Source organism: Hippocampus bargibanti, linkage group LG04 (assembly GCF_051943395.1).
Source record: "Hippocampus bargibanti isolate YZ-2025 linkage group LG04, ASM5194339v1, whole genome shotgun sequence".
Classification (NCBI taxonomy): domain Eukaryota; kingdom Metazoa; phylum Chordata; class Actinopteri; order Syngnathiformes; family Syngnathidae; genus Hippocampus; species Hippocampus bargibanti.
The window spans coordinates 398,106-421,405 of NC_142737.1; the positions used below are offsets into that span (position 1 = coordinate 398,106).

Sequence of the window (23,300 nt, forward strand, 5' to 3'; positions counted from 1 at the left end):
TGAAAAAATATTTTGCCAAAATTTTGAAGATTAGAAAAATTCCAGAAAAATGATTTGCCAAAAATGTTGAAAATTAGAAAAAGAAATACAATTGAAAATGAGAATAATCCATCCCCAAGTCCCCATAAAGCATAATTTGCGATATGTCCTGTCTATATCTAAACAACAACTTTATGAATGCTGTCATTCATTACTTGGTGTTGTCCACTAGAACATCTTGTTGTTGGCTTCTTGTCATTTTCTGCGTCAAAACAAAGCAGCGTGATGCCCCCCCCCAATCACCTGTCTTGCAGTGTTTGTTCGGCCCTGTCTACAGGTTAAAGTGCGAGCACTCTAGTGGTGTGACGCAACGGAAACGTCAACAACAAAACGGTTCTCGGTAGTTGATTTAACCTGGCAGAATCTTCAAATGTGGGTGAAAATATGAGTGAATAACTCAATCACTTTTCAATTCACTTTTTCTTCCTCGTTGAGGATTGCTTCTATTATTATTCTTTCACAAGTCGCTCATCTTTTTGTGAAACAATATTGCACAACTAACAAGCATTGCCACAGTACGTATATAAAGTTAGGCGAGATTAAATCTCACAATGAAAACAAAAAAAAGGAGCGAATGTGCAGATTCGGCAAATGAATTGGGATTGTACTTTTCTTTAGTGGCGTGTGTCCACTGAATGAGCTTCTGGCAGTCCTCAGATAAAAGGACTCACCTTATTGGTTGATTGTTGACACGTTGGCCAGGTTAGAAACGAGCACGGGGTTGGTCCCCTCCCATTCTTTACGTAACCTTAAGGCGGGACCGATCTAAATTTAACCAATGAGCAAGCCTGCCGATTGGCTAAAGTAGTAAACTAGGCCTGGGGGCGGGTGGCGAGAAGAGACGAGACAGCCAACGACCTGCCACTATATCGCGAAGGGGCGGGGCATTGAGGCCTTCTTTTAATGCCGGCATCTCGTGACTCCCCACTCTCGCTCAACTATTTCATTGATTGATTGGAATTGACTTGGAAAGAAAGAAAGAAGGAAGGAAGCATGCTTGCCCTGTGCCTTTACGTCCCCGTATCCAACTCCGATCCGGTGGAAGTGGACTACTTTGAGTCGAACGGACTTCCGAGCGAACTCAATTCGCTCTTCAACAAACTCAGCGTGTTTCTACCGTCCCAGGAGTTTTCGACCTACCAAAGATGGCGAAAAGTAAGGGAAAAACGTCGAAATATTTAGGCATACTGGCGGTTATGATAGTACTTAAGTAGCCATTTGGTGCACCGTCGTTTCGCGGATAGTGTCTGGCTCTCTGGGCGCCGCTCGTGTTAGCTTTGCGATGAAGCCTCACGACGAGGCCGCAAAGCTCGCCGCGCTCCAGCTGCCACGCCGATGCCTTCAACAATCCCAATTTTAAAAGTTTTACAAATGGTTTAAATACATGTACTGAGCATATATCGTGATCATCCGCCTCGTTGAATGGCTTTTTTTCTTCAATAAGTAGGAGGGGGATTCCACATTTCCTTGATAGCCGCCTTCTCATTCATTGAGTTTGTGACGTCACGGAGCGCCACACAAAATGGATTCGAACATAAAAATGAAGTCTTGAGTTGATGGATGGAAAGATTGTCGTGTGGTTTGAGATTATCAATGCAATGAACGTCATGCCCCACCCTAAAAATGTCCATTTCCATTTATTTGACATCTAAGATTTTGCTGCCGTCTTATTTTCATATTTCATCTTCCCTCTGCCGGGTGCGATTACCTACCGCCTGACAAGTCGGGCCGAGTCAGGTGTCGTGATATGACGTCAAAGGGTCAGCGACCTGCTCTCGATTTAGTTTGAGACGGGATTATCGTTGTTGGCGGGGACCTCTGCGACTCTCGGCTCCAAGATAGCGCAGTCCAAGTGGCGTAAATGGCTCGTTCCAAATAGCCACATCCATTCTATCTCTCTGCGTCTTCCCACCCCCCACAGAAATCCCAAGACAGGGAGGCCCAAATGTCCGACGACCAGCTGGATTTTGAGGACTTTGTGCACTACTTGCAAGACTACGAGAAGGACCTGAAGCTGGTGGTCAAGCACCTGGACAAGCGGAAAGCGGGTGAGCGTCTCCCAATCGCCCCGCCCGAGAACACCCACTCGTGATGCTCGGGTTCTATTAACCAACCCCGTTGGCATTTTTTTCCCCCAAGGCCGAGTGGACAGCAAGGAGTTCATCCAGGCCCTCCAAGACATCGGCGTGCACATTTCCCACCATCTCGCAGAGAAGGCACTTAAGAGGTCGCCTAATAATAATAATAATAATCATCATGTTTTATTTTGAAAGTGCTTTCATCCTACATTTTCAAATGGTGTGTACAGATCAGGAGTTGAATGTGCTTCTATTTTTGTTTTGTTTTCTCCAGCATGGACAAAAACGGCATCATCACCATCAGCAGTCAAGAATGGAGCCAGTACCCCCCCACCGACAAGACGGAGGCCATTCCTGAGATTATCCTCTACTGGAAACACTCCACGGTGAGTTTTTGCCTCACGTACAAGGAGACGTCACACAAGGCCTTTTGTTTGGACTGCATTTTGTCAATTCACCCTTCAATTGGGCTCGGCCATATTTTCAGGCTTCTGATGGCACAAGATGAAAGATGAATTATTATGATAACATTTTTCTTTTAAAGGACAACCGACGCCTCCGCACAAGTTATGTCCATAAGTTGTAAAATGGCTTCCACTGAGCGTATTTGACAAAGATTCCACCGAATATAGCTATATTTTACGTTTTGAAACTGGCACTGAATATTCCGGAAGTCTTGTTTTTGAGTTGGTGACGAGTCCTCACGTTACGTCACTGAAGGAACGCTTCTGATGGAAAAAAGGACACATTGTAGCAGTCTTCCCATCAAGTCAATGCATTTTGCTGTACTTGTTTGCTCTGAAAACTTCGTGTAGCACCAAAAAGAGGCAGAAGAGGGCAACAAATCTCCGTATGGAATTAATCAGCCTGTGGAAACGGTCTGATTCATTCCTTATACGGAGCTCTGTCGCCATTTTCTGCCTCTTTTTTGGTGCTACCTTCGCCCCCTATTGCCTCAAAATGACACGGAATACATTCTTTAATGGATTGCAAACATGTATGCTTTCCTCTTCAGAACTATTTGAATCATATTCATAACTGGATGAGGAACAAGAGAGCATATTCTCCCAATCTGAAGCTATTGTTTTGATTCTCCAGCAAGACGTCACGAACAAGGGGGCGGGACCTTCTGAAAATGCCCAATTCGCAGATCATTTTTTTTGCAGATTTTGGACACTTGAAGTCATTTTTGTTGGTGTTTTTGCATTTGACTAAAAATATCATACTGCGTGTTTTTGGGTATTTTAGATGTTATAAAACGTTTTTCTGATGTCAGTTAGGAAACAAACAATTGATGTCGGTTGTCCTTTAAATTGGAGCAAACCCCTGGTCGCGTTTGAATCTAGCGTATTTTCTGGTGTGTAAGGACGGCACAGCCAAAAGCCTTTCTTTTCTTCCAAAAAGACCTTGTACGCCTTATGTCAAGTCATACCGAGGTCTCGTTGCCACTGTCAGCAGCCACCAAAAACTGCCATATATTTACATGTTAGAGTTGTATAAGTATGTATAGATATAGATAGATCTGTAACTCCATTTCGAACATAGGACTTCCGGTTCTTTGTACAGATGGTTATTCTTTAATGTGATTTTTCACCTTCACCATCGTAGAACTACAAACAAATATAAAAATAGAGCTGTTATTTCCACACAAACATTTGGACCCCACGTCTGTGTAAGCTCTCAGTCGTACAGGAGTGGTCCATCCATCGATGAGAAGGTTTCTTCAGCCGTCATCTGTACAAAAGTGAAGGTTTCGGACGTTTCGCCTCCTATCCAAGAGGCTTCGTCAGCGAACTAAAGTCTGACTGGTCGTATCGGCCCCATTTATATATCCCTAAGGTCCAGACATGGTGGCGCCGGACACAGCTATGATAGGTCCCTACTCTCAGGTTGGTTTTGTACAGATGACGGCTGAAGAAACCTTCTCATCGATTTGGACCCCACATCAATGAAATATCAATGAAATAAGACGTAGGCAACAAAATCGTACAAACCACTTTGCCCGCTTTCTGTCCGAAATAGAAGTATTTGGTTTTTGTTCTTTTCCTTGCTCAACAGCGCAGCGATAAAGCTTGTCGATCCTCGTCGTCTTCTTGGTAAAAATGAAACTTAAATACCGAAGAGCAGGAAGTAAATATAGTTATTTACAGTACATATAGTTAAATACAGTTATTTATATCATCTATCTGGGAAATGTTGATATATTTCGATATTATATATACATGTTTCTAAATTTTATTTGAAATACAGTCAACACTCGCCTTCCAAAAATAGCCCGCGATATAAGTGAACCGCAAAGTAGCGAGGGATCACTGTACTTGAATATATTTCCATATTATATTTGGAAAACTTTCATATATTCATTGATTTGGAAAACTTGTATCTATATATCTTTCATCTGTTTCTATATTCTAATTGGAAAAGCCTTTTGCTTCATTAGGGGTGCGCCTTATATCTATAAAATACAATACCTCAAATGTTGTGAAATAGCTCTCATAAAGTTTCCAAACAGTTGCTAACATCCTTTTTCCGATGGTAAAGTTTATTATCACAGGTAGACATGATGTTTTTTTCCCCCCGTAATAATCAGGTGGCCTATTTTGGAGCGCTTATCCGTTCTTTATGGGCTTCAAAGTGCGCCTTCCTGTCCCGAGCGCTAAAACGGAAACGGGGTCCATTTAGGACACTGACCCGCGCGTCAGCCCGTAATCTCTGCCGGCCGGGATTATGTGCGCTCTTATGTAAAAGTGTCAAAGTAGAAACAACAGCTGATGACGGCTAAGAGGCTACAATGAGTGACGATCATAAGAAACTTCAACTTATTAACTTGATTTTTTTTTTTTTAATTTTTTTTAAAATTGACGTTTTAAAGGGCACGTTTGCGTTACGCTAGTGCAGGGCTCGGAACCTTTTTGAGCCATAAGGTACAAGTAATATTTAGACGTGTTTTTCAGTGAGAGCCACACACACGCACGCTAACACTCACGTGATTTCAACAAAATGTCAGAATGTATGATTGAAACTAACTTTGTGCTAATACTCAGCATTAATATGACCTTGGTCATGATTGGTAAAAAATCCAGGCAAACAAGAACGGAATGAAAGTCAACTTGCCAGGTCCATAAGCGAAGTGACTGCTCCTTAGCTTGCACATTAGCTTTCTGCCGTCTCTCACAGAAGTATATTGATGCTCACGTTAGCTTGGGACGTGTCAAAGTGCCACTGATATTCAACTGTTTCATTCATGGTATTGTTTCATTGCAAATTAGAATCACGGCAGACCACCTTTTCTCTCCACTAAGGCAAATTCTTCCGTCCATTCAACCTGAAGTGTACGATAGGCGTCATTTTATTTATTTTACTCGTCAGGGGGCGTTGACCTGTTATGACACCAACAGCCACCTTAGGTCAGTAACATCCAATCAAAATTGCCGCCCAAACATGAAATGAACCTGCGAAAAAGTGAGAATATGTATTTAGCCAGTTGCAATCATCAAAAGAGCCATATATGGCTCGGGAGCCATAGCTTCCCTACCCCTGCGCTAGTGTTAGCTCGGGCAACCAGGGTACGACGACAATCTCTTCCCGCGCCAATGACAACAAAGCTATTGCACAGTGTGACCTTTACTCAAGGACGTGGAACGCGCTCCATACTCTTGCAGAAATGTTTGATTGCAGCCTAATGATACCAGATGATTATGTCATTGATTGATGATTGATTGATGATTTTTTTCCCCCCTTAGCCCCGACAAGTTCGCACGTTATGGCGAGTGCCATGGCTTTGGTACTAATTTTGAAGACGCGGGATATTTTCATTGGTTTGATTTGCTACACCGAACACAATTTATGCAGGTTATAAACATTGACACAATTGATAGGATACATACTGTATTTGTGTCCGAAATGTGATTCAATGTAAATGATAACCCCAGTGACATGCTCATGGGTTAGCAATGATTGTTGCGACGCCATTTTGAAGTCAAAACAACAAAAAACAAAACATCACATTTCATGAGAATTCATGGACAAAATATCATTCCAATCAGTCTGTAATTCAGATATTTTTTTAGGCCCGCAGAGAAGGCCTTGCCTTGCAGGCCCTGACACTCTACGGGTTAGCATTTATTGTTGCGACGCCATTTTGAAGTCAAAACAACAACAAAAAAAGTGACCTTGAGACTTTTGAAAGGTGCTTATCGATGAAATGTATGATTCGTCTTCAAATTCGAAACGATTTGATTGACGCGAGCCGTAGCATTGAGCTAAGACTTGCCGTTGCAGATTTTCGACGTGGGCGAGAACCTGCTGGTCCCCGATGACTTCAGCCCGTTGGAGAAGCAAAGCGGCATGTGGTGGCGCCACCTGGCGGCGGGCGGAGGAGCGGGCGCCGTTTCCAGGACGTGCACGGCGCCTCTGGACCGCGTCAAAGTCATGATGCAGGTAAGGCCACCGCTGGCCACATTGCCCTTCCGCTTTACAGTCCAATTTGGGGAAGCCATTACAATCTTTCATTGATGACATGTAGAGCATACCAAATGCATGAATAACGACTTTTCAAATTAAAAGTCAAAAATAAGGACTGCATTTGTGGTTTGCATTGGATTGCACTTACCTTTATTCGTCTGGCAGTGGAGAAATTGACATTTCACAGCTCTTAGATGAAAGAGGAGAGGATCAAAGCGTCCTTTTCAGCAGTGGATCAAGGATGTCATCATAATAATAATAATAATACATTCAATTTACAAGCGCCTTTCTGAACACCCAAGGACACTTTACAGTTAAAAACAGTACATAAAACAATAAAACCATGACTGAAACAATAAACAATCAAATAGCAGATTAAACGAGACCATGAAAGAAAGTTTAAACAGGTGAGATTTGAAAGAAAGAAGGAAGGAAGGCAGTCAATCTTACGGCTGGCAGTGAGTTCCAGAGTTTAGGAGCATCGTGGCTGAAAGCTCTGCACCCCATTGTCTAGAGACGGCCAGAGGGCATACAGAGGTGGATGGAGGATGAGGATCTGAGGGTCCAAGAGGGACCGGAAATTTGAAGTAGGTCAGACAGATGGGGGGGGGGGGGTTGCTTTTGCGGGCCCAATCAAATGACTTGGCGGCCCAGATTTGGCCCCCGGGCCTTGACTTGGACACCCGTGCACTTGTTGCTCACATGTTCCAAAAGTGTCTCCCGAATAAATCCAAGTTAATGTTTGATTGGAAGAGGGCAACCAGAGTCCGAGGTCGAAGCAGCGTGGCGTCAAATGGCTTGAAGTGCGTCACTGCTGGGGCCAAAGGTCGCTCACTCGCTCGGGTCTGTGGCACAAATCCAAGATGAAACTTTTTTCAAGCGCAAACGTGTACATGGTGAGGGTCCTCGCCGTGCATATTAATGACCCCCCGCCCTCCCGCTAGGTGTACGGCTCGAGAAGTAACAACTTGTGCATCATGAGCGGCCTGGCGCAGATGATGAAAGAAGGCGGCGTGCGCTCGCTGTGGCGAGGCAACGGCATCAACATCCTCAAGATCGCGCCCGAGTCAGCGCTCAAGTTTATGGCGTACGAGCAGGTATGGTACCACGCCGCACAGACCCTCCCCCATCGGACGGCTAACATTCCTGTCCGATATACACCTTCCACCAGATCAAACGTCTGATCGGCAACGACAAGCAAACGCTGAGCATCTCTGAACGCTTCGTGGCTGGTTCGCTGGCCGGGGTCATCGCCCAGAGTGCCATTTACCCCATGGAGGTCAGCTGCCTTGGCCGCCTTCTTTGGAAAGTGAAGCATCGTGAAGCAATGAGAAATGGTTCAAAGCTTCACGAGGCTTCATTTGTTCCAGTGTGTCCGTCATGTGGAAAATGGGAGTGATCACAAAAAAACCATGGCACGGCATTGATGGGGTCGTAACGGATGGAAGAGCTCAGATGAGGGCCAACGCTGGGAAAAAACTGGCGTTGCCAAGATTGGCACTTTGAACTCAGAGTTCGGACTTTAAAAGGCACAATTCTGAGTCAAAAGTTGGAATTCGGACTCGAGAGTCCACGTCGGAATTCTCAGATTAAAATTGGAATGATAAAATGAACGTTAATTCTGAGTCAAAAACTCTGAATTCTCAGATTAAAATTGGAATGTTAAAATGAACGTTAATTCAGAGAATACAGTTGGAATTCTGAGTCAATCATCGAAATTCTGAGCTAAAAGTTGGAATTCTGAGTTAACGGCCTGAATACAAATGAGCCTTTTTCAAATGAACTTTAGGTGTTGAAAACCCGGCTGGCCCTGCGAACGACGGGCCAGTACGCCGGCATCTGCGACTGCGCCAAGCAAATCTTGCGGCGCCAAGGCCTGGCGGCCTTCTACAAAGGCTACGTGCCCAACATGCTGGGCATCATCCCCTACGCCGGCATCGACCTGGCCGTCTACGAGGTCAGTGCCCTCATTACATCTATTCGGTACCTAGCTATTTGAGTCAGGAAACATAGTAGCTAGCTAGCAGGCTAGATATCTATTAGCTAGCTTTTTGAGTTATTCCGGGTTGAGTGAACGCTGGCGCGTGTGGCTGCCACTGCTCGCCCACAGAAAAACTGATCCTCTGACTGTAAGGTAACCATGGGAGTTTTGAAAGGTGCTCAGAAATGAAATGGATTATTATTATGACACAAACTAGTGCGAGCCATTTCTATGCTAACCCCCCGTGATGCCCCACCAGACCCTGAAGAACCGCTACCTGCAGCATTACGGGGCTAGCGACGCCGGCGTGCTGGTCCTTTTGACGTGCGGCACTGTTTCCAGCACCTGCGGCCAACTTGCCAGCTACCCGCTCGCTCTGGTCAGGACGCGCATGCAAGCGCAAGGTCAGCACCCCAACGCTTATCGAATAAAAAATAATGTGACGAAATAATGTCGCGAATGTTGCTGTTTTCGCAGCGGCGACGGGCAACTGCCAGCAAGCGACCATGACGGGCCTTTTCCGGCAGATCCTGCGGGCCGAAGGTCCGACGGGCCTCTACCGGGGGCTGGCGCCCAACTTCCTGAAGGTCATCCCAGCTGTTAGCATCAGCTACGTGGTTTACGAGCACATGAAGACCCAGTTAGGGGTCACCTCGCGTTGAGCCCTGCCACTGCGGAAGGACTTTGTCAAGCTCCATCGCATTCTATGAATGTCAGCTGACGAAAGACGACGGGGGAGCATGTTAGCCAGCTGCTAGCTTGCATAAGCCACCGAGGACCAAAAGTGGCAATGCCAAGCGCCATTGTGATTTGAGTGGATGATATTGCACCATTATTTATTTCCATGCACTATTTATTCTTTTTAAAATGGCGAGCGTAGAGGGAAGACGGTCGTACGCACGCACGCTCGCTCGCTCGCTCGCTCGTGTGTTTCCAGAGAGCCAAATGTGCTTTATCAACCAAGGCCTTAACCACAAAGATGGAATGGCGCTCGCAGTTATGGCACAATTGTCCTACCGTTTACCTCAGCTTCAACAAATCACAGAAATGTTGAGAATGTATTTTTTGGAGCCTTTTCAAGAGACAAAAAAAATGCACTTTAATCCTTGTCGGGGAAAAAAATGTCTCAATGTCACAGCAGGGAAATACTTTGTCGTATTTTTAAAGACTTTTTTTCATGCAAATAAATGCAAATTCTTGTGGAATTGAGACCAAAAAAAGTGCCTGTCATCTTTGAGTCTCGCTGCTTGAAAGAAAACCACACACCCAAGCAGCATAAATGTCCAAAAGTTTCAACGCGTGGCCATTTTTTGGGGTAAAAAGCAAATTTGTTTGCCACTGGGTACATTGAATTCACCAGGTTGGCAACCTCGATCGAGCTCGCGAGCCATATATAGCTCTTTTCATGATTCTTACGTGAATATCGATAATTGCATGCTAATAATCTAGCTGGCTATATTGCTAGCTATCTAGTTGGCTACATTGCTAGCGATCTAGCTGGCTACCTAGCGAGATATCTATTTGCTATCAGCTATCTATCTATTAGCTAGCTAACTTTCTCTCTGAGTTTCTCTGGGCTGGGTGAACGCTGGCGCATGTGGCTGCCGCTGTTCACCCACAGAAAAACTTATCCCGTGACTGTAAAGTGAGCTTGACGGTTTTGAAAGGTGCTTGTAAATGAAATGCATTATGATTATTATCTGGCTCACCGATTAAACTAAATACAGTAAAGTCTCGTTATATCGATATTCAAGGGAGTCCGAAAAAATATCGATATAACGGGACTATCGATATATCCGACCCTGTTTGCATGTAATTTTTCTCCGTGCGTGCATAGAAATAGTATCGATATCACCGGGACTATCGATATATCCGATATCGATATAACGAGACTTTACTGTACATATTCTCCCTTTTTCGGTGATCATTTCCTGTTTGGGCTGCAGTTGGCGGAAAATGTGATTTTGATTGGATAATACTGACCTAGGTTGGGCTGAAAGCAGGATTTTGATTGGATGATACTGACCTACGTGACCATTCATGTTGAAACAGGTAAACGCCCCTTTTAAATAAGCCCGACAAGTAAACAAAATGAGTATGGTACACTTCAGGTTGAATGGATTGAAGGATTATTATTATTATTATTATTATTATTGATATCATTGAAGTAGCATTAGCGCCGTCAACTGGGGATTGGTGTAACTATACTCTGAGGGGCAAAAACACGTTCCAGCAAACGTTCAATCTTAATAATAACAATCATACATTTCACATTTTCACTTTCCAGTCACATGATACATTTTTGCGGGTGAACAGCGGCAACCATGCGCCAAAATTCACCCAACCCGGAAGGAACACACAAACACACCAGGAACTGAAATATTAAATACTCATGGGCACAATAACATTCAAATAAATAAAAGTGCTTATAATTTAATGATAAGCACTCAATTCGGTTTTAAATGCTTTTCATTTTATGGCAGAAGCGTAAAAAATGTGTTGAGATTTTAGGACAGACGAGTCATACCATCGTTCATAGGATTAAAATGGAGCCAATGTTCACCAACTTCTTTGAAACCATCAGCTTCCGTAAATACTGTCATCAAAGAGGTGGGATAAAAATGGACTTGTGCTCGTCAAATCCATCGTGAATTATGTATGAGCAAAAAAATGGTCGATTTTATCAAGAGACCACTTCAAAACACTCGGGGTCCTTTTTTTCAGGCAGTCCTCAATCGCGCCGCCGGGTGGCAGTCGTTCTACTTCACCCCGAACACGCCGCTGCCGTCAAAGAACCATAGAAGAAGAAATGGCAAAAGTTGGGCTCCCCTGAAATCAAGAAGCCGCCCGCCTTCCCATCAAATGGAGTGATGAAGTAGAGCGTTTTTACAAGGAAAAAAATGGAGCGACAGCGAAAACAATTGGGAGCCACTGGCGACGACGGCGCGTGTTTCCGCGTCCAAGGTTTGTGCACGTTCTTGTGCTTGATGTTAGTTGAGCTCGTCGCCTTCACCCCCTCCCCCACTTACGTCCTCTCTTTGGCCTTCATATCCGGCCATTAACAATAACAAAAATGTCCAAAATGTTGAGCTCCCATAGCTTCATTCGCATTCAATCCAATAGACGACTTCGTTACACTTGAAAATAGAAGACGAGCACACACCCTAAATCGAGATACGCGTCAAATTGGGTTTTATTGATCATATTGATGCCCACCGCCAATTATACAGAGATGCCTCAGCTTACGAACTTCATTGGTTCCGAGAAAGTGTGTGTAAGGCGAAACGTGGCTTCCTAGCATTTACTTCCCATAAGAAATCATTAAAAATGAGAATAATCCGTTCCCAGGTCCCCATAAAACATCACTTTCTCCTCAATAAGCCTGAAAACTACACAAAATATACCTTATCTGATGTATAATAAATGTGCTATTGGATTGTAATTCAAGAAATAAACTGTAGTGTATAATAAAGTCGTTTTATTGACCGTTGTGATGGTCATTGATGTAGTTGCCTCTTGATGAGATCCAAGTGAAGTCGCCGTGCTTTCTCGGCGATTATACCCTCACTCACACTGTCCTCTGCGAGCTGCTTTTCGTTCATCCAAATCAACAGAAGTTTTTCAACCTCTTCTATTGCCTGAGACCGTTGCTTAGAGAACACAGAAACACCCTTAGCCACACGTAGCAATGGTCAACTTAGCATACTGGTACTGGGACGCTAAGTCACACAAACGCACCCCTCGTCGGTGTTACTCGATCTCCTTCTGATCGAGCGTCATTTTCTTTAATGTCTGTTTCGGCTTCACACAAGCCTGTGGTGGGGTCTTTTTCGGTCCCCAAAAAGCAAAAGTATTTTCCTCGATAACAAACCATATGTGCACTCAAAGAAAGGTGGTGTGGAAAAGTAGTCCGGCAGCCACGGTGGTGCTGTTTGGCCGTTTGCTTTGGTGTTCTTCCGCCGAAAACTAATCCGCCATCCACCGTGGCACTCCGTGTGTTTCCTGAAAACCAGTTGGTATGCCGGAATTATATTCTCACAAATTTAATGTTCGTAAGGTGAAAAGTTGATTAGCTAAAGTGTTCGTAAACCGAGGTATCACTGTATATTATGAATTAATCAGCCTGTGGAAACGGGCTGATTCATTCCTCACAGGAGCTGGTCGCCATTTTTCTGCCTCTTTTGTGGGACGTTACATTGCAGTCCAGATGCTTCAAAGTGACACGGAAGGACTTCTTTAATCGATGGCAAACATGTATGCTTTCCTCTTCAGAACTATTTGAATCCTATTCATAAGTGGATGAGTAACGAGAAAGCATCGTTTTGCCAATCTGAAGCCATTGTTTGGATGGAGCAAGGCAAGACGTCTTGGCGTGACGTCACGAACAAGGGGGCGGGACTTTCTGAAAATCTTCCAATTGGCAGCTCATTTTTTTTGCAGATTTTGGACACTTTGCGTCATTTTGATGGATGGGTGTTTTGCATTGGACTAAAAATATCAGCCTGCGTGTTTTGGCTATTTGAGATGCGATCAAACGTTTTTCTGATGTCACTTAGGAAACAAAAAAAGTGATGTTGGTTGTCCTTAAAGGCTTGTTTTTCTGACAAATATCCGAATTGGCTGTAAAAAAATCAAATGAAAAAAATGTCCCCATGTGCTGCTGTTTGCATGGCAGTGATGGAAAAAGTCTTTTGTTTGTCTCCTGCAGACATCCAGCGGTGGATTGTTGATCAGCAGGAGCTTCGCCCTCAGCAAGATCTTGGCGCTCAGCTCCAATGGGGCGTCTCCATTTCCAAGCAAGAGGAACCTCAAGTTGTCCACATGAAATACGAAGACGGGGAGCCCAAGCCCCGCCCCGTCAAAGTAGAACAAGAAGATGGACACGTGGTAGAAGAAGAAGGAGGCAAGGACGCGCAGCCCGTCCTCATTAAGGAGGAAGTGGTGACGGTCCGCGTGGACGCCTCCGCCGAGCGGTCGCCCGAGGGGTCGCGCGACGGTCGTGGCGACGAGCCGTCCTCAGCCGAGCTGATAGCGCCTCTGTCGGACAGCGATGACCTCGAGGAAGCCGCGAAGAGCGAAGCGGGCGGCGGCGAGGACCCGAAACCGCGTCGCAAACGAGTCCCCTGCTCGGTTTGCGGCAAAACTCTGGCTCAGCAGCATTTGTACATGCACATGAGAACGCACACCGGGGAAAAACCCTTTGCGTGCTCCTTTTGCGGGAAAACCTTTTCGGCCAAGCACCTGATGGAATCGCACCAGCGGATCCACACCGGGGAGAAACCTTTCCGCTGCTCCGTTTGCGCCAAGACCTTCATCCAAAAGGGCAACATGCTGCGGCACGCGGCCACCCACCGGGAAAAACCCTTTGCTTGCCCGACGTGCGAGCGAGCCTTCGCTCTGAAGCGGCACTTGGATTCCCACATGAGGGTGCATTCCGGGGAGAAACCCTTCGCTTGCTCCGTCTGCAGCCATACCTTCGCCTTGGAGAAGAACATGGCGCTGCACATGAGGGTGCACGACACGGTGAAACCCTTTGGCTGCCCCACCTGCGGCAAAACCTACGTGCGCAAAGACCACCTGGAGACGCACGTGCGGATGCACTCGGGGGAGAAACCCTACTGTTGCTCGGTGTGCGGCCAAGGCTTCGCGCTGAAGCGATACCTGGCGTCGCACATGAGAAGCCACGCGGAGAAACCCTTCCCTTGCCCCATCTGCGGCAAGAGATTCCCGCTCAAGCGCACCGCGGATTTGCACCTGGCCATCCACGGCAGGAAAAAAACCCCGGCTCGCAAAGTCCGCTCGGAAGCCCCGCAGGTGGAGATTCACCCGGGGGAGAAACCCTACGGTTGCCCGGTGTGCGGTAAACGCTTCACCCAGAAGCAAAACGTGGTGCCGCACATGAGGATCCACACGGGAGAAAAGCCCTTTGCTTGCCCCATATGCGCTAAAAGATTCACCCTCAAGCAGACCATGCAAGCGCACGTGACCATCCACGGCGGGAAAACAACCTTTGGTTGCCCCACCTGTGGCAAAACCTACGTGCGCAAAGACCACTTGGAAACACACGTGAAAAGGCACTCGCAGGGAAACCCTTCCGTTGCTCAGCGTGCGCTAAACCCGTCACCCTGAAGATGCTACGCAGACAAGGCCTTCCCTTGCCCAATTTCACCCTCAAGCAGAGCACGGAATCGCACGTGACCATCCACGCCGGAAAAAAGAAACCCTTGCGTTGCCCGACGTGCGACACATTTTACGCCAAAAAAAGTCCAAGATGAAATGGCGCGTGAGCCGTTAAGTTGTCCCCTACAAGCGTCTGATGGCCGAACCAAAATGAGTTCTTCACCCAAGCCAACTGACTCAGTACAATTTGGAAGGAAAAAAAACCAACTCAAAACGGGAATGCTTTCAAAATAAAAGCACACTGAAGCGACCGCCTTGACCGGAGAAAACTATCATCAAAACCATTTTCTGTCAATGAATCTACGAGTTCATTCCAAAAGTATTTCATTTTCACGACGACTCCTGCAAAACCATTCTTTCCCCTTCGAGTACTGTATATGGAGAAATACAGTGGCGAGCCTTCAGTGGTGCTATGTCAGAATCAATTTGCTGCTGTGGACTGCAAATTTCCCCATTGTGGGACGAAGGAAGGTTTTCTGATTCTGAAAGGACAACCGACGCCTCCTGACAAGTTTTGTCCATAATTTGTCAAATCACTTCAAATGACTTCTACTGAGCACATATGACAAATATTCCAACACATATAGCTATAGTTTACCTTTTAAGACTCGTGCTGACTATTCAGAAAGTCTTGTTTCCCAGTTGGTGACGATTCCTGACGTGACGTCACGGAGGGAAAGCCCCCGACAGAGAAACCCATACACAATGCATTTTGGGTACTTTTTTTCATCTGAAAACACTGTTGATGGCCAAATTAGAAGGAAAACACATAAATAACGCGATGGTGAATCGTTGTGTGTTGCACCAATACTACTATTTGATACTAGTTGACACAAATTCCCAGCAGACAAATCAGCCCATTTCCAACGGATCTTGGGTGCCATTTTGTGCATTTTCTGGGACGCTACATTGGAGTCCAGATGCCTCAAAATGATACGGAAGGACTTCTTTCGTGTGTGCTTTCCTCTTCAGAACTATTTGACTCATATTCATAAGTAGATGAGTAACAAGAAAGCATCTTCTCCCAATGTGAAGCCATTGTTTGGATTCTCCAGCAAGGCAAGCCATTCTGGCGTGACATCACAAACAAGGGCGCGGGACCTTCTGTTACTCGCCATTTCTGGGGCCATTTTGAAGTCGTTTTGGGACACTTGAAGTCATTTTTATTGGTGTTTTGCATTTGACTAAAAAAAGGAAAAGAGTACAGTGGTAGACGAAAGAAATCACTCAATTCAGTACCAACAAAATGTACTGAAGACAGTGCTTTTTTTTCATCCGGTAAGCATTATTTTTTACTTTATGTAGTGGTACGTCGTTTTTTTCTCTGAAAAAATAAAGCATCTTTCAGTATTTAATCTTCACCGATTGTTTTTTTTTTTTTTTTTGTTTGTTGTTTTTTTTTTTTCGGGAGGCGGTGCGGTTGGTACAATATTCATTTGAGTTGTATGCGCAGTCACTATTTTCAGATAAGAAAAGAAATAAAGCAGTTGGTGTAATGATGGACGGATGACCGACGAACGACGTTGCTGTTGTTCGACTACCATTTTGGTTCACGACAGTGTCGCAAACAAATTGCGAATTAGCGGATTTGTCGATTTTTGTCCTGCGCGACTTTCCGTAGAACAACACGGAAGTGAAAGCGGGAAAGCATGCATTCACCGTAACGTTCACATCTATCATGTCGCCTTTATCTTGCACTGACGCTATAACTCAACCGCGTAGCTTTCATGTCTTCAAACAAACACGACAATGTAGAATATGAACCAAAAATTACCTTTTATGCCCGCCCATGTACTTATGTTGTTAGCTCGCTGGCTATTCCAGCTGGGTGGCGAATGAACGAGACACCGTTCAATTTTGGATGATTAGTTTTAGACAATAAAATGGTTCAAAACATGTTCCAGAGCGGGTTCCTGGTTCGGGCCACACACACCGTGTTGACCTGGGTTATAACGCTCATTCTGTTCGTGCACAACACCGGTAAGTGACGTTTCACAGCGAAAGAGTATGTCGGGGGCAGGAGTGGACATTTCACATCACCTCAGAAAGCCTTTAATAGTCCCGCAATGCGGTCACCAAATGTTATTTAATGGACACTAAATGTGTCCAAAAAGCGAACGAAACGCTTATATGAGAGTGGAACTTCCCTTGTCGGTTAGGGTGTCATGGTGAGCAAATGAAGCGCAACGAGGGCAAGAGACCGTCATTCGCCCTCAGCCGTTATCGAAAAGGTGCGCTCGATTTGCCAACCCATCTCCGTCCATGTAGATTATGCCTTTCTATTTTGGCCGCACGTAACGCCTCCTTCACGGACACAAATGTATTATCCCCTTGCTCGAACCCCCTTCATGTCATGCCCGATGCTCTATTTAATTAAACAAATTCCTTGTGTGTTCTTGTGTTCTACATACTTGGCAATAAAGATGATTCTGATTCTGATTAATAACTATTGATTACGATGCAAAATGTTTGTGTGTGTGTGTGTGTGTGTGTGTGTGTGTGTGTGTGTGTGTGTGTGTGTGTGTGTGTGTGTGTGTGTGTGTGTGTGTGTGTGTGTGTGTGTGTGTGTGTGTGTGTGCGTGCGTGCGTGCGTGTGTGTGTGTGTAGATTTGCGCCAGTGCGAGGAACGCGGCGAGCTGACGCTTCCGGTGCTGTTCTTCTTGCTGGTGGTGCTCTCGGTGCTGATGTACTTTGCCATTTCTCTCATGGATCCGGGTTTCGTCCTCACGGACGCTGCCAAGGTCACCTTTTCATTTACATCATGACACTGATACAGTGAGACCTCAACTTACGACCTTAATTGGTTCCCAGACAGAGTGTAAGGCGAAAAGTGTGTATCTCCAAAAAAAAAAAATGGGAATATGGGAATAATCTGTTCCCGGGTTACTTCTATATACTTATACTTTTCAACCAAATAAGCCTTAAAACTACACACAGCATACTGAAGGAAATAGAAAGATTTATTTAGCCATATTAAACATTACTCGAGATCAACATAGTGAGTTTGGTAGGTGTAAGTATTGCTTTGCTTGTAATTAGATAGGTAACAGAACAAAGCGGTGGTGTTTGGTTGGAGACATATGTTTCAGGTGCCAGAAGATCTGAGGGGAGCCGGCTGGCAGACACAGAGGAAGTGTGAAATGACAACAGAACCAAGTGCTGGACAACGCAGATGAAAGGAACTGACCAAACACTAACTCGGCAGGACGCAACTTTTGATCTACCTTGCACCCCGCCTGGAAGTCGGGGAACTACCTCGGGAGCAGACACGTGAACCAGATCCAAGAAGGACCAAATGGGAACTTGATTTCTTTGTGTGGGACAAATTTGAATATGCATGTGGGACACCTTTAAATCTGGGCTGCTCAGTCTCAGTCTTTGTCTTTCGTCTCTCGAACTGATTTGGGGCACACGGATATTTTCTGTGTCAGGGAGCTGAGACCCACAATTCTGCATTGGATCAATTTGTTAGGAATAAATCATCTGTGAGTAACTTGCCGGCTTCTTTGGTGATCTCTCTCACAACGACCATGCCAATTGTGAGCTTAGAACGTTGCGAAATAAGGTAAATATTTAATTCCGTTCAAAATTGTTAACAAGATGAAATGTAACTGTTAATGCTAATATTAGCTTGGAATATTTTAACCTAACAATACCTTATTCTATGTATAATAAGTGTGCTATTGTATTGTAATGAAAGAAATACACAGCATTGTATCATAAAGTCACTTTATTTGCATTTGTGATGGTCATTGATGGCTTGATGGAATGGCGTTGGAGGTCGAAGGTCAAAGGGAATTGCTGTTTGGAAAGAGGTGCGCATTACATGAGGACTGTTATTAAAGAAATAAACTGTGCTGTAAAATAACGTTTCATTGACCTTTTTGATGGTCGTTGGTGGCTTCTGGAAGGAGAGTCACCTTCCATAAGGACTGTTGGTAACTTAACCTCTGGTGCTGTTCGCTCGTGTGCTTCCGCCGAAGATCATTCCGCCAGCCGTGGTGGGTGTGTATTATGAAAATAGTGCGTATGATAAGGTTTAATTTTTAGCAATTTGAAGTTTGTAAGACGAAAAGTTTGTAAAGTCCAAGTCAGCTTTATTGTCAAATATGCTAATGTGCATGACATACAGCACAGATGAAATTAATGTCCTCTCGGACCCGGCATGCAAGGCACTTCTAACGTGGCTAAAATAAGGCGTTTGTAAGTTTGTAAGTTGAGGTCTCACTGTAGTCCGTAGCTGATTGGACAACAGATCGCTGCCGTGTACTTTCAAAAACTAGGTTGAGCGGGCAGGCTGAGTGCTTTTGCTTTATGCTCTTTTTGTTTCACTCGAATAAAGTAGTTTTTCTGCACACCAACTATCGTCCTGGCTGGCTGGTATTTCATCACAGAACTTTGTTGAACACCGAACCAGATGAGAAACAAGAATTAGAACCCAACACTCAGATTGTTTCTGTCAAAGTAATTTTTGAAATGTACCCTTTTGTCTCTCATTGGTTTTGCTGTGGTGCATCATGTATCCGGATGAAGTGGATGAAGTAAATTCACACATTTCCTGATCGATTTTGTTTAGTAACATGACATTTTGGTCGGCATTTTTATCATGAGGAGACCCCCAAAAAACATCACACCTGAAAAGGCTTGCATGTCAACCCAAAAAAATCCACTGCAATAGTTTGACGCTTGAGATTTTTTGGTCGACATGCAAGCCTTCAAGGTGCTTATAAATACAGGGATATTTGGATCACAAGCGCACGCACACCAAAAAAAAGTCTTAGGTTCCAGCATACATTTACAAAAAACTTTATTTTTTTCGCAATTTCCAGGTGTCCTCCAAAAGATAACTCCATTTCCTGCTGCTTTTTTTTCTGCAACGAAGCGACGTGGAAACCAAATATGTTTGAAAATGGCGGCCCGAGTGCGGCGCGGCCACTCAAGGAAGCAGATGGAGTTTGGCGGCCCGGTCAACGCGCCTCATGACCCCGGCGGGTTCTTCTTGTGGGGTTTCTCCCACTTCTTGAGTCGTCCCCAGTTGGGGCACCACTTTGGGGGCGCGGGGCGACCATCTCCATGGCCTCATTCCGTTCGATGCCCTGGCGCTTTTTCAGGCACTCCCAGATGAAGTGGAGCAAGATGCCCACGCAGATGCCAGCGCAGAAGCCGGCACACGTGCCGCCGCTCCCAACGAGCACATACTGTAAGATCTTCTTCTGATCATCATTGTCCGGGGCAGAGGGGCCTGGCTGGACAGTCACCACAGGGGGCGCCGCGGCAGAGGTCCCTGGCTGGACAGTCATCACAGGGCGCGCGTTGCAAAGATCGCTGATGCAGCATGAGCTGCTTAGCCCAGCGGTGCAGTTTCTTTTGGTGCCCATTTTGGTGATGTTATAGGTGCTTTGGTCTGAAACGAGCAAAAAGAATGGTGCAAATAAAGCAAGCGGCGCCTCGCTTATCACGTGTCGTCCGTCTGTCTGTCTGTCTGTCGGGCCAAACTCACCCCAGTTTGTGAAACATTGCTCTCCAGCACCGCCTAGTTTCACCTTGCAGGAGCGAGGGTCCCCCAAGCAACTCTTGCAAGTCTCCTCGTTCTCGCATTCGTAGCATCGGAGGCCTGAGGGAGCAAAGACGACAACATTTGGTTGTAAGAGTAGCAGTCAAAAGGTCAATGATAGCATTCAAAGTTACCGTTGCACAAAGGACCGTTGCAGCAATGGGCGTCCCCATCAGGGCACCTTGCTTTGCAGTCCAGCTCAGTGATGGCATCCGTAGTTTCATCTGAAACAAGAAAAAAAGAATGGTGCAAATGAAGCAAGCAGCACCTTGCTCATCACGTGTCGTCCGTCTGTCTGTCTGTCAGGCCAAACTCACCCCGGTCCTTGAAACATTTCTCTCCGCCCTTGCACGTTTTGACCTTGCAGCCAGCAGAGTCCGCCAAGCAAGTTTGACAGTTGTCCCCTTTACATTGGAAGCATTGCAGTGCTGCGGGACAAAGATTTGCGTGTAAGAGAGTGGCAGTGCAAAGGTCAACAATGGACGTGGAAAGAGAGAGCAAAAAAAGTTACCGTTGCAAAGATCGGTGTTGCAACTTGATTCTTTGTTTCGGTCAAGGGCGCGGGGGGCTTCGCAGTGCAGCTTGGTGATATCCGTGGTGTTTAGGTCTGAAACAAGCAAAAAGAATCATCGCACCTTGCTTATCACGTGTCGTCCCGTCTGTCTGTCAGGTTCAACTCACCCCAGGTCGTGAAACATTCATCTCTAGCGCCGCACGTTTTCACCTCACAGGTAATGGAGTCCTCGCCCAAGCAAGTCTTACAATGCTTGCTGTCATCAACGTCGTTGTCGTCACAGTGGTAGCAACGCAGTCCTGCGGGAGCCAAGTGGACAAAAGATTAACTTGTAAGAGTAGCAGTGAAAAGATGAACAGCAGAGGCCCGCGTGACGTGACTTTTCTGATGGGCGCCCCACATCGATTTTTCTCTCCCTCGTCAGAACGCCGCCACGCCAACCTTGTCTTGCCTGGCAAGACAAAATTGATGAGGCTACAAAACGTGAACGTACATGATCCCGTGACTGTGAAGTGTCCAATCATCATACACGTTATTTATCAGTGCTTTTCAAAACTCTCAAGGCCGCTACAGTCACCACAAGTGCCAGCGTTCACTCAGTAACTCAAATAGATAGAAAGCTAGCTAGCTAGTTAATAGACAAGTAATAATAAAAACCTTTATTCGTACCACAACAATAATAATAATAATAATAATACATTTCATTTATAAGCACCTTTCAAAACTCTCGCATCTGTGCTGTATGTCATGACAGCATATTAGCATCTTTGACAATCAAGCTGGCGATTGAGCTTGAGCAGGTTACACGTGCAACCTGCATCCTCTACTGGCAGAAAGTTGATACTACAGGCCAATTCATCCCATTCCTTCAGATCGCAGATGCGTGAATTGAAGAAGATCATCGATTGGAAAAAGATTGGAGAGTATTTGTATTTTTTCTTTCATACGTTCAATTGTATTCCATGATGATTTCAATTTATTTGAATGGACGGATCGATGGATGAATTTGCCTTGATTAGTCCGTCAGTGGAGAAATGGACAGTTCACAGCAACAAAGGGATGACATAAGAAAGTACACGGTGCACTCTCGCGGCGCCATCTTGAGGTCAAAAGAAGACATGACAAGACACGCTGCTGTCTTCCAGATGAGAGGATCAAAGAGTCTTTCGACCATGCACGCGGACGACATCAATCGTGCGCGTGAAAAGTTGAATGTGGCATTTTTAATGGATCAGTTATTGTGAATTAAAGAATGATACATTCGAAAAATCAACCCCCCCCCCCCCCACACACACACACACCGTCATTTGCGCGCACACGCACGCGCGCGTTCGACGAATTTCATCAATTTCAAAGTGACAAAGTGGTTCCGCCGGACATTTCATTCGAATGAAATCGATTGTTCTCGTTGTCATGATCAGCGTAAGGTAAGGCTACTCAGCCACGTTGTCGCCTGGGCCGCTGCCTCCCGTTAAAAAAAAAACAACCAACTACTCTTTCTTCAATTCGCGCGCTTGAGGCCAAAATGGGCGCTCGACGAATGATTACCTTGGCCACCCGTTAAAAAAACAACAACCAACTACTCTTTCTTCAATTCGCGCGCTTGAGGCCAAAATGGGCGCTCGACGAATGATTACCTTGGACGTTGAAGATCAAACTTGCTGCTACGACGACGACGAAGACGAAGCAATATTTCAACAGCATCTTCATGGTGGACAGCTCAAAACGTTCAGGAATCGATCGATCGACGTCGGACTGAGAGCCAATGATGCAGGTTAACTGACTGGGTGCGTGTGTGTGCCTTCACTTCCGGGAGCCACAAGACTTATCAAAGCGCCGAGGTGGCGATAGCGTATGACCTCGTGACGTCAGATTCGCGCTTCAAAGTACTCCAAATTTTGAAAGAGTGGAAATAAATGCGCTGAGTTTGAATGAACTTTCAGTTGACTCTCGTGCGTGTTTTCTTGTTCTCTGAATGTTTAAGTTAAAATGAGTTTTCATATTTAAGCGTAACCAACTCCCCCCCAACTCAGGGCCAGGCGATATAGCCGGTCGCCTATGGCGCCATCTGCTGGAGGGGAGCCGCCGCGCCGCCCAGTTGGCTGTTGTCAAAGTCAGTCAGCTTTATTGTCAAAGATGCTAATATGCATGTATATCTCGTTAGTAATCATTCTGTTTTGTGCACATTTTTGATGGAGGTTTGAAACAACAGTAGCAAAATGCACAGCATGTCTACGTCCCAAAACAACAAATCAACCCACCCGTGAGCAGTTCTTTTTTTTTCGTCACGAACACAACATCGCGATCAAGATGTGAAGTAAACAACAACAAAACAAAACAGAAAAAAACAACACATTGTACTCTGCTGTTCTGTTTAAAAAAAAACATGTACTTGAATAAATACAAGAGAATACATTTCAATGCGCACCAAATCCAGCAGACATTTAAACAGCTTCTTCCCCCAAGCCATTAACTCTTTGAACTCTTTCA

At 45.4% G+C, this 23,300-nt stretch overlaps 3 protein-coding genes across 3 annotated transcripts; 2 read left to right on the plus strand and 1 right to left on the minus strand.

Annotated features, from left to right (window-relative positions):
* Nucleotides 1-932: 932 nt before the first annotated feature.
* On the plus strand, nucleotides 933-9,789 carry slc25a25a (solute carrier family 25 member 25a). The gene is made up of 10 exons (XM_088993312.1): nucleotides 933-1,194; nucleotides 1,961-2,087; nucleotides 2,179-2,266; nucleotides 2,392-2,503; nucleotides 6,399-6,557; nucleotides 7,526-7,678; nucleotides 7,753-7,860; nucleotides 8,371-8,538; nucleotides 8,822-8,966; nucleotides 9,040-9,789. The coding sequence occupies exons 1-10, from the start codon at nucleotides 1,033-1,035 to the stop codon at nucleotides 9,222-9,224; spliced, it is 1,407 nt and encodes a 468-aa protein (XP_088849438.1). The 5' UTR covers nucleotides 933-1,032; the 3' UTR covers nucleotides 9,225-9,789.
* Nucleotides 9,790-11,379: 1,590 nt separating this feature from the next.
* Nucleotides 11,380-16,093, plus strand: LOC148898583 (uncharacterized). The gene is made up of 2 exons (XM_088995409.1): nucleotides 11,380-11,526; nucleotides 13,271-16,093. The coding sequence occupies exons 1-2, from the start codon at nucleotides 11,463-11,465 to the stop codon at nucleotides 14,689-14,691; spliced, it is 1,485 nt and encodes a 494-aa protein (XP_088851535.1). The 5' UTR covers nucleotides 11,380-11,462; the 3' UTR covers nucleotides 14,692-16,093.
* A 3,445-nt stretch (nucleotides 16,094-19,538) lies between these two features.
* Nucleotides 19,539-22,606, minus strand: LOC148898584 (uncharacterized). Its single transcript, XM_088995417.1, has 7 exons — nucleotides 22,448-22,606; nucleotides 20,978-21,109; nucleotides 20,808-20,903; nucleotides 20,614-20,724; nucleotides 20,431-20,520; nucleotides 20,243-20,356; nucleotides 19,539-20,146 (listed from the first exon to the last, which is right to left on the minus strand). Exons 1-7 carry the CDS (start codon nucleotides 22,518-22,520, stop codon nucleotides 19,710-19,712), a joined length of 1,053 nt encoding a protein of 350 aa, XP_088851543.1. The 5' UTR covers nucleotides 22,521-22,606; the 3' UTR covers nucleotides 19,539-19,709.
* Nucleotides 22,607-23,300: the final 694 nt, after the last annotated feature.